The sequence below is a fragment of the Poromitra crassiceps genome (assembly GCF_964638095.1).
Source record: "Poromitra crassiceps genome assembly, chromosome: 16".
Lineage (NCBI taxonomy): Eukaryota > Metazoa > Chordata > Actinopteri > Beryciformes > Melamphaidae > Poromitra > Poromitra crassiceps.
This window is the reverse complement of record NC_139645.1, coordinates 12,156,732-12,170,188: the sequence shown is the minus strand read 5'-3', so window position 1 is coordinate 12,170,188 and position 13,457 is coordinate 12,156,732. Positions and strand designations below refer to the sequence as shown.

Sequence of the window (13,457 nt, the reverse complement as noted above, 5' to 3'; positions counted from 1 at the left end):
TGAAGAGCAGAGAGCAGACATGCAAACACTGCCAGAAACATTGTATGTTGGCTCATTGGCTCATTGTATCTGGACACACAGATCCGACATGAACACTTGCCCAAATCAGATTTGTGGCATTGTGGACACACTCCTAAATCAGATTTGGGAAACCAATCAAGATAATGTTGATTAATGACTTTAGCAGCAAATCGGATTTGCCTGTAATGTGAACATGGCCTTATATTCACCGGTACAACAGCAGAGTGGCACTGCGCAGAGGCGGAAGTCCTGAGCGGAAGATTTGCGCTGTACAGGAAGCCTAAAAAAATGTATGGCTGTCCCAGAGTCTATTTATGTGCCGAAATAGACTCTGGGTTCCCAGATTGACTATTGACCTACTATCTCACCCTAATATCCCCTGCCCCCTCCCCCTAATAAAGAAAGTGTCTGGTAGGGAGGGAAGTAAAATGTCATCATGTGAACTTTGACTTTAGTAGTCAATTATATCAATTATGGAATGAATTATGTGGCCCACCCACTTTTATTCAGGACAACCTGAAATTTCATTTCTGGCTACGTCCCTAATATCTCTCTACCTGTAACCTGCCATACAGGTAGTCTTGGAATTCTGGACAAAATCATATAGGTTGAGGCCACGTCTCGTCATAGACAGTCCGCATGTCTGGGAACGCCCACAAAATGTTAAACGGCTGGTGCGCGAGTGGGGTAAAACCGCCCATATATCTCATGGGCTGACTCACCAAAAGACGGTGCTGCGGCTCTAAACTACATGTTTGGGGGTTCTAGAGCAGAACACAAGACGTCTGCTCAGATGTGCGTTTACTGATCGTGTCTGCCTGGGCTGGGCTATCAGCTAAATTCTAACTTTGCTGAATGGATAGGGGAATTTACCCCACCCTGACCCCGCCCCCAGGCTAACCCAGCGTCTATTGTGGGCGTTCCTAGAGCCTGTATGGGCGTTCCCAGACATGCGGACTGTCTCTATAGCAAGAAAAAATATTCTCAGTTTTGGGTCCGAGAGACAAAATCTCATCAAATGGGAGCCTGTGGCCCAATAATGAGGAAAATGAGGGTCCTTGAAAAAGACTGTGAATCACTGGCCTAAAGGAAGATGCTGAATAAACAAATAAAAACTATAAAACAATCGTCTTATGCAAAACCAAATGTTTAGGATCACATATAGGCTACTGTAACTCTTTTTTTTTTACATTATCATTATACTGTAACTCACCTTTATCATGTGATGGTTTTTTTTCTTTATCATGTGACGTTGAAGATCACAGTATTTTGCTGTGACGTCACTCCAACTGGACCAATGAAATCGTTTCTGGACAGTTTTGCCGCGAGCTGGAGTTGGGGGTGTGTATGCCCCTAGAGAGCTGTGGAGAGAGACTGAATACGCCCGGGATCATGGCAGCTGTAAAGTACGATCAATAATTAAATTAATGGGTAATATTTATATCTGGTTTAGTCACACCGCTACACAACACTAGTGCGGAGCTGGTGCGGAGTGTTTACTTGGAAAGGCTGTTGCTGCTGCACGCTTTGTTGTTGGGCGGAGCATACCAATGTGTGCAACTGTGCACCGGAGATAACGTTGTTACTAGCATTTAAGTTGATCTAGCATGCTACTAGCGCCGGGGCTAGCTAGCTAGTAGTTGGCTCTCATGTCCCCCTTCATTGTTTTTCTGTCTGGTTAGCAGCTAGCAACCCGACTCTTCTCTCCGCCCTGCCTGCTCGACCTGACCTCATGGATCCCGGCGGAAGTGAACTGGACTCCAGCTTGCCTCAGGCTGAGACGCCGTGTCTGATCGTGGAGGACTCCCAGCCGGACAGCGTTGCTCTGGAGGACGACCCGGAGAGCAGCTACCGAGCCCTGCTGTCTCGCCGCCTATCCAGCCTGGAGCCCGCACCCCGCAGCCCGGTGCTGGTAAGCTGCAAGTCAAAGCAGTTACCAAAAACGTAGCGTTTAACCTGAATGGCTAACGTCAACAACTAGGCTATATATCCTGTGCTTCTGTTGCGCATTGATGACCCACTTTCCCCACGGTGTGGTGCAGATTCAGAGAGCAGGGGGGCAAACGAGAAAAGACTCACTGCATTTTAAGAGGTTTATCGATCTAATTTCCATCATTACTAGAGACAGATCATCAAGCCAACATGCGAACAAGCATCAGCTCTCTGCCACCGCCACTACCATCTTGTACTTGCATTCCAACTCAAGATGTGGGACAAGGGGGAGGGGGAAGCTATGTTTACAAATGTTATGCGATATTTATTCTGAAATGTTGTATTTTTATTAGCAGTCATCAACATGCATGACTGAACCATATTTCAATATTCCATATTGAAACCAGTTTACTAGGATATTAGCATCATCTTTTTTCACAGTCTGTGAAATCTAATAGTAGTCTAATGATTAGACTATTCCTTAGACTAATAGAGGAAACAGAGGAATGCAATATGCATCTGGTGGTCAAATCCTGCACTAACCTTTATTTATCTGAGATTCCTTTATTCTGATAGTCGTTATTCTTCAACTAAAAGTTAGACATTTTCGGAGGGAGAATGAATACAAACGTTCCAACAGTAGGATTGACCTTACTTTCTGTGACACAAATCAATTATTTTGGTTGTTTACTTCAGGGTGGCAGACTGGAGGACAGCGACTCCTAAACGCCTCAAACACACTAGCTGCGAACGCGCACGTAGGTTCTGATCAGGAGCCTGGCCGCTCACACCAGACGTGCTCTGTTTTGCTCCGCGCCGGTCACAACTTGCACTGACTTCCTGCCTGGCTTGAGTTGACACAGTGTGCCTCTCGGCTCACACAAAAAATAGACCGCTGAAACTGTTGCTGCAGGGCGCGAGCGGCCCTTTTTCTACGGTCTAGTCCAGAGGTTTTTCAAAGTGGGAGACGGGCCTTTCTAGGAGGGCTCCAGTCCAAACTGTTTCAGGGGAGGCTCAGTGAATGGAAGTGAAAAAATATTGCATTAGTTATTACATTATTTATCAAAAGGATCACATCGAATAGCCTAACTGTGTGATTTGGTTAAAGCGATAGTTCAGAGAGATACAGTAGTTTTGGGGAATTAACATACAAAATCTACAAAAGACATGATCAAAAGTCAACATAAACAACTAAAATAACAAAACGCAGATGTTTGCTGATGTGACTAGCGGTTAGAAACGAGAACGTCTCGCGCCACCAAGTGGACAAAAATTTGTAAGTGTATTTCTTCTTCTTGGGGCCCGTTTCATCCATTGTCAGTGTATAGATAGATACATACTGGTACATACAGTATATGGCAGAGCGCCTCACCCGAGAGCTGGAGCGAGCGCAGTGCCGTGCGGCACGTCAGGCAGGGTCGTTTGGTTGGGTTGCCAGGTATCACGGCACATATCCTGGACATATTACAGAAACTGTGAAACACCCATTTGGGTTGTAGCTAGCTATAGAGACACTGCGGAGCGCGTCATCATTCAGAAACCACGCCCAAAAACCAGGGAAAACAGAAACCCCCCCCTCCAATCCTGGCGTTCTCCTATGTCACGTGCACGGTTGCGTGTTGCACCAAAAGATCGTATATACGGAAGATGAACACTCCAACTTACTTCCTTGACAGCTAGATCCACATTTTTCCAATTCTCAATGGCTTCCTTGTTTTGCACAGGAGTACAAAAAAACTTTAACTGCCGATTTTTTTACATTTGTTGTGTGCGCAGCCCCACCATACAACAGCTTTTAGCTATGTTTAATTCATGGAAAATGACGCTGGTCTATGGGAGTGAACGGAGCGATTTCCCCCGTGAAGGGCGTGACCAATTTCATGCAGTGTCTCTATCAGTATGAAATCGAGAGATTAGCGGGAGAAAGGCTTAAAAATAGGGAGACTTCCACGTAAATTGGGAGTGTTTGCAGGGCTATGATATAGTAGTAATAGTAATAGTAGTCATCTCTATACCACCTTTGATATTTTCTCACAAAAGAGCAATAGGTCTGAACTTTGGGCATTTCTACTTTGGGTCCACTTAGGCTGTAAACATCACTGATGACAACAGTGTGACGCCTCTGCTTTATTATATGACACGTTTGGAATCATTCACTATATCTTGTAGTTTGTGTACAGCACGTTGTTCTGACACATTCGTTAAGGTGTTTCCCCGTGTTGGGCAAGTTACTTTCAAAATGTAATATACTACATATTACTGGTCACTTTCATTTGAAAGTAATACGTTACTTTACAATATTGCTGTCTTGTGTAGAGTTAACTCATTACTTATTACAGTACTTTTGCATTACTTTCACCAAAATAACAGCAGTAGCAGAATGACATCGCCGCCCCGGAACCATCCCGGGGGGGGATTCAACTGTCTTGAAGACAATTTGATTAGGAAATGATTCTATCTTTATTTAAACATGTGCTTTGATAATAAATAAAAAAAATCAAACTAAATTTGTAACTTGTGTTACTTGACAAAGTAACTGGTATAATATTACTGAAATCCTATAGGTAATAAGTTATATTACTGAGTTACTGCTAAAAGTAATATATTACATGTAATATGTTACTTTTGTAATGAGTTACCCCCAACACTGGTGTTTATATATATATTAATGTAATTAATATATAATATATTACAGAATAATAACATATTACATGTAATATATTACATGTACCCAACTGGTGTTTCCTTTCCCAGGAACTGATTTCTTCTCCGCTTGGGAGCAGATGCTCTCAGAGTGACAGCCAATCCGAGAGCTGCCAGAACAACAGCCAGGCTGGACCAGGTCAGCGCCTTTTCCCCTCTGAGTGTGATCTAACCTGTACATGTTAACTCAACTGATCTAACCTGTACATGTTAACTCAACTGATCTAACCTGTACATGTTAACTCAACTGATCTAACCTGTACATGTTAACTCAACTGATCTAACCTGTACATGTTAACTTAACTGTTGAGGAGGGAAAAACGGTTGCTTTGTATTCTCAGGCATTCTGGAGGCCGCCAACCCCAGTTCAGCGTTCGAGGAGGAGAGTCAAGTTATAAACATCTGCCCTCTTCCAAACAAGAAGAAGTACGTGTTGACCAGTCGTTTTTGCTAAATTGATCAGATGATTGATTCAGATGATGATGATGATGATGTGTTTTTACTCTGGCGCATAATCTTTCAGGTGTGCACCTGATATGGATTCCGGTGCCGATTCCACCACACACTGCGTTCAATCTGAAGGTAGGAGGCGGAGCTATTCTCACACAAAAGGAGAAATAATTTCCACGTCCAGTTTTTTTCTCTCTCCACTTTTCAGGATTTGAAAACCAATCCGATTGAGTTGTATTCTACCCCCGGTGACGTTTGTATCCGTGTCTCTCAGGGGAAGCCTCTCAGTTTGGCTTTCTTGAGCTGTCTCAGAGCCAGGCTGTGGGCGATGAAGTGGGGAACAGTCAGGAGGAAGAGGAGGAGGAGGAGGAGGATGTTGTTTCTCCCGTCAAACTAGGTAACACTGCACGGCTTCTATATTTAGATGCTCTGATTTGATTTGTATTAATATCACTTAAGAATGCCTATTTTGGCAATGGCCACAGTCAAATTATGACTCCACATTTAAGGAGGCGTCAGTCTGGCCTGGGGGGGCTACAAAGAGAACCAATATGTTCAGCTCTGTCAAAATGTCTTTGAGCAAGGCACTGAAATCCTAGTTAGTTGCTCCATGCATACATGTGTTTGTGGCTAAGGAGGTTATGCAAAATGATGAATAATATTGTAATAAAGACAAGTTTGCTGTCCGTTGATTTAGTGTTCTAAATCAAGTGTCTCATGATGGTGTTTGTACAATACAGATGTTGTGGGTCTCAGGAACAGTTAGGATCTTGTCTACGCATGACAGTCATAAACCCTTATGGAAAGCACATGAGCTCATGATAATCAATACATTGGAATAGAAAGGAGCGGTTAGTGCAGCGGTACGATTCCCTGCCTACCAACACGCCGAGGGTCACAGGTTCGAGCCCCCGCGTTACCTCCGGCTTAGTCTCGCTGGCCAGCCTCCTCTCCCTTCCGTCCGAGGAGTCTGGTGCCGCAGGTCTCCATAACAGGGATAAACCCTCCCCTGCTCTACTCTGCTCTCCCATTGGAGCGACTGTTTCGGTGGCAGCCGGATGTCCTCTCCCGGCTTATTACAAGCTCTGTCATTGGCTCCGACCATGTCAATCGGAGCGGCTTCGGCTCCCTCCTCCCTGTGTGTCGCTGTAAACAGTGCCCTGCCGCCTCAGTGAAAACAACAACGCTAACTAACTAGCAAGCTAACGGCAGAAACCTACACGCTAGCTCGTTGCTACACGCTGAAAACGGCAAATTGGATTGTTGGAAAGTATTTTCCAAGGGCACTGCCGCTAAGCGCCGCCCATCGCAATCCCACTCTGGAGACCTGCGGCGCCAGACTCCTCGGACGGAAGGGAGAGGAGGCTGGCCAGCGAGACTACCTCCGGCTTGGCCGGGCGTCCGTACAGGCACAATTGGCCGCGTATGTGTGCGGGTGGGGAGCCGGATTAAGGGTATCTTTCCTGGTCGCTGCATGACTGCCTCATCTGGTCGGTCGGGGCGCCTGTTCATGGGGGGGGGGGGAACTGGGGGGAGTAGCGTGATCCTCCCACCCGCTACGTCCTGCCAGTGGAACTCCTCGCTGTCAGGTGAAAAGAAGTGGCTGGCGTCGTCTGCACATGTATCGGAGGAAGCATGGGCTAGTCTAGTCTACAAGTCTCCCAGGGGGAATTGGCCAGGTACAATTGTGGAGAAAACGGAGGAAAATCCGGAAAAAATAAATAAATAGAATTATAATAAAAAACAACAACATAGGAATAGTGATTTCATGATTCAGTTTGTGATCAGCTCATTCGTACTGGCATCCAAGCTCTGCAGCCACCTGTGCTTCTGTGATAACTGTCACCTCTGCTGACAGCACATCTAATTTACACCTGCTTCTCTCACCAGCTGAACAAAAGAGCACCGGGACTTCAGGGAGTCGCGACAGCAAATCAGTGAGGTATGGGTGGTCCATGTGGTTTTGACATTCTACGTTCCTTACAGTTAGTCCATCCATGCTAGTCTTGTGCTGCAGCAGTGTGTGTCTCTTTCCTCCTCCAGATCGGAGGTGAGCTCCAGCAGCTCGTCGGAGCCTCTGGGTGGGGCAGGCAGGCGGCTGAGTGTCCAGGCTCTGCTCCACTCCCAGGTCCTCCAAACCTCTGGTGACCAGGACCACGAGCGTGCTGAGATGCTGTCCTCACAGGAGGACATGTTCCAGGCTGACAAGACAGGTGGGACTAATGTAGAAATAGGGTGTTGTTGTGCTGATGTCAATCTCACCAAAAACTCCAAGCCACTGTCTAGTCTATTTAACTGTGAGGACCACAATGGAAATAAGCCCTCGGACTTTTTTGTGTTTTTATCCTCGGTGATTGATATATTGTCTGTTCTTTCATTACTATATGTACCGGTACTGTTGTTATTTTATTTGATCACCAAATAAATTCATTCAACAATACAGACCAATTGCTGAATTGTTTAAATGCTTAATGATGAAAAGTGTTTGTGTACTAAACCATCCAAATGTGAACATTTGCCAGAAGGATCAAATGATGTCGGACCAGGAGGCTGCTGCCTTCTATTCAGAGCCCTCTCTTCCCAAAATATGTTTCTTCCGGGAACTTTTCACATCTCCCATTTTCTCTTTCTTGATATCTCATTTATCTCATCTCTCTTGTTCTCAGGTGCTGCTGTGGACAGCACAGTATCTGAGCCGGAGAACCAGGGTCCTCCCACTCCGACGCCAGCGCACACCCTGCGACTGCTGCATCTCTCTGGCCAGGGCACCCTGGTGGAGCAGAGCCTGTCCCAGTAAGTCACAAGAGGCCACTCCCATTATATATCTCAGTGGTTCTCAAATGGGCGTCCAGGGACCGCCAGGGGTCCATGGCACTTTGCCAGGGAGTCCGTGAAAAGTTTTCAGCGGAAAAAAACAAAAATGTGTGCAAAAGCTTCATAGTTCAACGAAAATGTTATGCTTTAAATCTAAAATGGCAAACCTATCCATTTAAATGTCAAGCACGTTACCGTGGAAACAAGCTGAGGCCAAAATCACAAATCAGAATGAGGGGGTCCCCGGTATATTTTCTATCTTATAAGGGGTCCTTGGCTGAAAAACATTTGAGAACCTCTGATATATACAGTATATATATATACAGATCCTTTCCCAAAAATTTGAATATCATGGAAATAACACGGATAACCGTGGACTTCAGCGGATTGTCAAGCAAAGACGATTATATTTCTTTGGCAGAGATTCAGAGGGAGTGGACTGAGGCTGGAGTCAGTCATAACTGAGAAGTAACGGCTATAATAATTTCTTGAAATACTGTATTGGGGGTTTTCTGGAGCTGTAGGCCAAAATTATGAAAAATGAAATAAAGGCTAGAAATATTTCACTTTGTGTGTAATGAATCTATAATCTAAGAAAGTTTCACTTTTTGAAAGGAATTATGGAAAAAAAACTAACTTTCCATGATATTCTAATTTTTTGGAAAGGATCTGTATATTCAGTGTCTTTGGGTCATTGAAAAGCGCTATATAAAATTAATTAATAATGATAATAATAACTATTATTATTATTAATATTACGGTAATAACAATAATATTGTTGTTATTGTTATTATTATTATTATGTAAACCTATCACAACCCAGAAAAATGATCTGACATTTGTATCCCTTTGCCTCTTTTCCAGAAGCTCTGTTGACTATGTAGCGCCCACCCCAGACACCTTCAGTCATGCACCTTTAATAGTTCCCAGCTCACCGACGGGACCAGAGAATGAACATGGTACCATCTTAACCTACTTGAATGACAATTGAATTGGAACCGGTGACGGTAATCAGCTGATGAACGGAACTAACATGGTTTGTTTTCCTCAGAAGCCGATGAACCAATGGATACTTCACTGCCCCCAGATGACCGGTCAGGGGGAAAGGCGGAAGAGCCGATGGAAACGGATGCTATCGCTAGGCCCCGCCCCGCCGCGTCTACTCCCGTGTCCCAGAATGCCCCTGGTTTTGTTGTGGAGAGGACCCTCTCTTTGCCCTCCCAGCCCGAGTTCTCTCATGTGTGTACTCCTTCTTGCTAGTTCTCTCATGTGTGTACTCCTTCTTGGTAGCGCTCAGGGGCCGTGAAAACCACGAAAGTCTGTGAATTTGAGGCGGGGGGTGGGGGGACCAAGTCCTTGAAAGATTTAGAAAATAGACATAAATATATACGCATCGTTGACTTGAAAGTGCTTGAATTTATATATTTTGTGCACGAATAGAATCTTTTTTTTTTTTTTTTTTACAAACAGCATAGTTGAGAATCATCTCTCTTTTTAATTGTTGTCTTTGAACTTCTGGAAAGCCTGCTAGTTCTCATTAGAACAATTCTGTGATATAACTGTAATTAACCTTGGTTTTCCCCAGGATGCGTTTGTCCCGACCCAGAGCCAGGAGGCGGGGAGCAGCAGTGCGCCGGCTCCACAGGACGCGCGTAAGAAGTTTGCGACAGCAGCAGCCGCCGCCGCTGCCGCGTCGCCTCGCGAGTCGCCTCACGAGTCTCCATCGCTGGACTCGGCTCCTTTCACTTTGCCTTTGCAGCTGTCCGTGAACACGGAGAGCTGCGTCCCCCCCGCGCAGCAGGACGAGGAGGAGGACAGCCAGGCCACGCAGATACTGGAGGGACCGGACGAGCCGCCGGCCGCCGACGCCGCGGTTTCGCGCCGCGGTCACAAGAGCGAGAGCAACGGCGTCCCCTCGGAATCGAAAGCCACCGCGAATCCCAAAGCGTCCGCCGTCCCCGACTCGCCGAAGCATCGCGGCGAACGCGCCGGGATGGACGGATCCGTCCCGTCGCAAAGGCCCGACGCGGCGGCGAAGTGGACCGCGGCGACGACGGCTTTGAATGTGCAAAATGTGAATGTAGTAAGCGGCGGCGCCACCGGGGGCAAAGCTCTGGCGAGCTCTGCGGACAGAGTGTCCTGCTCACAGCCAAAGTTCGATTCGACAGACTCGCCGGTCAACAGCTGTGTGCAGGAGACTCCCTCGGAGGCCACGCCCCGTAGCCCGGAGCAGTCCGTCTTCTCTCCGACATCGAGTGCGGACGCGGTGAAGGCTCGTGGGAGCGCCGCCGACCCGAGAAGAGGAGGAACTGTGACGGTGCAGTCGTCGTCGTCGCAGCAGCAGCGCCGGGCGGTCGGTAACAGACAGACAGACAAAGACATGATGGAGGAGAGGGATGGTGATGATGATGAAGAGGTGGTGGTGATGGAGGAGGGCGAGGAGAGCACGGTGGCCACCGGGGCCTCCTCCGGTCTGGCTCTGGCTCTCTCCCAGAGCCAGGTGTTATCTCCTGAGCCCATGGAGGAGGAGAGCGAAGAAGAAGAGGGGAACGAGAGCGTCATCGTGCTCAAAGAGAGCCAGAGAAGCTCCGAGACCCTCGAGAAACGGGCGTCGTCACAGTCGAAGATGAACAGTTCCTCCCAGCCAGGCGGAAATAAGCTGCCCGCCTCCACCAATGGCCACGGGTCCCAGTCCCAGGCTAAGAAGGACCAGTCGACGCTGGATAGGCTCTCCCAGCCTGGCAGGGCGGGGCCTGAGCCAGAGGGGCTCAAAGACAAGAGTCTCAGCGATAGCTCGGGAGGTAAGATGGGCATGGATTCATTGGTTAATTGGTTAATTAAACACAGTTCATTGGAAAAAATCCACCCTAAAATACATTATGAAACGGTTAAAAAACAGCTATTGGCAACGGACCTAGGATCCATTCCTTGATCCAATTTTGTTGTTTTGTGGTGTATGTTATACTTATTCCTCCAGATAAATGGCCAGATATACATTGACTTTCATGTTGAGATAATTCAGTGCAGCTACAATGGAGTTTTGATATCAGAGAGTGTTTCAGTGATCGGTAAACGTCAGTGAACATTTACCTATTCACGTGCAATGTGGAACAAGTCTGGGATAGCTGCCTTTAACAATAAACAATAATGCAGTGAAATAGATTGAATCTTTTTATCCAATCGTGTGTTTTTCTACTGCAGAAATCCCCTTCCACTTCACACTTCCTAAAGAAGGGGAGCTGATTGGGCCCGTGGTCAGCGCCACGCCCCCTGTGGTCAACCAGCTGAAGCAGACGCCGAGACACAGCACTCCCATTGGTGGGTTTATCTGCCTGTCAGAGAAACTATAATTGCATGACACAATATTCCTATTGCAAGTTTTGTATATGTGTATATATACTGTATATATATGTGTGTGTGTGTGTGTGTGTGTGTGTGTGTGTGTGTGTGTGTGTTAGATATTTTATTCAAGTGTCATGCACACAGGGTGCCCAGCCCGCATGGGCTTATAAGACACTAAAAACAACAATCTTGCATGGTGTGTAAACAATTCAACAAAAATATACAGTATGTACAGTATGCATATATATACATATACACACAGTATGTATGCATATATATACATATACACACTAGATACATATGCACTTAACATACACATTATAGAACTCAAATCAAATATACAGCATATTTTTTCTCTTTTCCCAGGCTTTAGAAATAAAATTGGCCGTATGGAATGCTCCTTTTCTAAAACATAATTCAAGTTTTTTGTAATCATCCAAATAAAAGAAATCATTATATAACAAAGCTAATTTTCTCGAAAAGCACATGTCTAAATTCATCATACAGAGGACAGAAGAACACAGAAGTTCTAAATCACAGAACAGGCAAAGTCTCTGTTCCTCAGGTACACCGCTAAACCTGATATAGATGTTGCGGAAGTTCATGTTGTGATTGAATGATTGATTCCTTTCCCCCCCCACCCCCCACCCCCCACGTCACATAAACTGATCTGATGCAAAGTAATTCAAACACCTGCTATTACCTGGCACTTTTTCAGTCACACAAAGAAGACGTTTTTTTCTTCTCTCTTCTCCTCCTCAGAAAAGTCCGGCGCGGTGGGCGACGTCTCTGCGGCAGCCAGCGACATCGTGTGCGGGGAGAGCGGCGACGACTCGGTGGAGAAGGCCGACGGGAAGCTGAGTTTGCGGATGAAGCTGGTGACGCCCGTGGAGGAGGGCAGCTCTGAGCGCTTCAGCCTGCAGAGTACGAGCCGTTCCTTTCGTACCTCACGTCTGCACGCCGTTTCTTCCTTGCTCGTGACCCTTCACCCTGAACACTAGAGTTGCGTTCCGTTCCACAGTGTACATAAACGCTACAACCCTAGTAGTAGTAGTAGTAGTAGTACCTTGCTCCCTGTTCAGGAAATGTCGGTTAAGGGAACTTCCCTCAACATTCGGAACACCCTGCCAGTGATACTCAACTGGCGGCCCGCCCATCGCGGGCCTGTGTGGCCCGCGATGGATTTTTTTTTTTTTACAGTGCACCTGAACGCAACATGCAAGATACCCGCTGAATAAGTGTCCAAATGTTCATGACATTCTGGCCAATACTTCTGTTATAGCATTTCAATCTGGAATATGGAATATCTTTCAATAATCTATGATTTAGCTGCTAAATTGTCAAACACCGCCGTCTGCTCGCTACCCAGGCACTTGTGTCTGTACTTAACCTAACTAACTTTACCTAACTAACTATCCGGTGTGCACAACATTGTCAGACTAAACTCCGGCTGACACCCCAAAAACCTACAATCCGCTACAGAAAAATTTATATTGATTGGTTATTAACTGGCCCCTGGCCTTCTATCATTTCACGAAAGTGGCCCCCGGGCAAAGCAAGTTGAGTATCCCTGGTGCAACGTCACCGACGCCAGACATTCTGGTAACGAAACGAAACTGGCTGCTACTAACTACTACAGCAGCTAACATTAGCACTGCTGACGTTTGTTGTAATATTGATGTTACACGGCTATGTTAGCCAAACCAACGTTCGTTTAGCTTCAGTAGTTAATTTACGGTCAACAATAGTTTGCCAGGCCTAGAGTGTTTGCTTTATAGATTATTTGAGGATTGGTGTTTTATGGTAACTTAACCACTATGTCTACATATTCGGCCAATAAAGCTGATTCTGAAACAGTCACATCAATAATGATAACGTCACTTACGACAATATTTTACAGACATGTAAACTCCTTTTATAAGCTCCAATAGTTGTTTTTAGCCTATTAAGGTAAGGTGCAATGACTCATGGGAAATCTGGCTTGTCAACTTGGCGAATTGAACAACTGTTGTGTCAGTTCTTCACTAGTACTACACAGTTCACAGTTACCTTTGAACTGGACATTTCAAAAATGTGCTATAGTTATACATAAAGAAATCACGCAAATACGGTGCAGGTTGAAAAATACCTAAATTGTCCTTTAACATTGATTGATTGATAGTAGGGGTGCTCCGATCCGGCTAAGCCACGATCCG

At 45.9% G+C, this 13,457-nt stretch overlaps 1 protein-coding gene across 1 annotated transcript in view; it reads left to right on the top strand.

Annotated features, from left to right (window-relative positions):
* The first annotated feature begins 1,375 nt into the window (after window positions 1-1,375).
* Window positions 1,376-13,457, top strand: part of tp53bp1 (tumor protein p53 binding protein, 1) — a 33,718-nt gene continuing 21,636 nt past the window's right edge. The window contains exons 1-15 of the mRNA XM_083653139.1: window positions 1,376-1,427; window positions 1,707-1,933; window positions 4,708-4,795; window positions 4,998-5,082; window positions 5,180-5,238; window positions 5,381-5,503; window positions 6,997-7,048; window positions 7,150-7,319; window positions 7,773-7,899; window positions 8,785-8,879; window positions 8,972-9,159; window positions 9,506-10,277; window positions 10,335-10,721; window positions 11,122-11,238; window positions 12,025-12,186. Coding sequence (XP_083509265.1) covers window positions 1,754-1,933; window positions 4,708-4,795; window positions 4,998-5,082; window positions 5,180-5,238; window positions 5,381-5,503; window positions 6,997-7,048; window positions 7,150-7,319; window positions 7,773-7,899; window positions 8,785-8,879; window positions 8,972-9,159; window positions 9,506-10,277; window positions 10,335-10,721; window positions 11,122-11,238; window positions 12,025-12,186 — 2,605 coding nt within the window. The 5' untranslated portion in view covers window positions 1,376-1,427; window positions 1,707-1,753. The remainder of the gene's footprint in view (window positions 1,428-1,706; window positions 1,934-4,707; window positions 4,796-4,997; window positions 5,083-5,179; window positions 5,239-5,380; window positions 5,504-6,996; window positions 7,049-7,149; window positions 7,320-7,772; window positions 7,900-8,784; window positions 8,880-8,971; window positions 9,160-9,505; window positions 10,278-10,334; window positions 10,722-11,121; window positions 11,239-12,024; window positions 12,187-13,457) is intronic.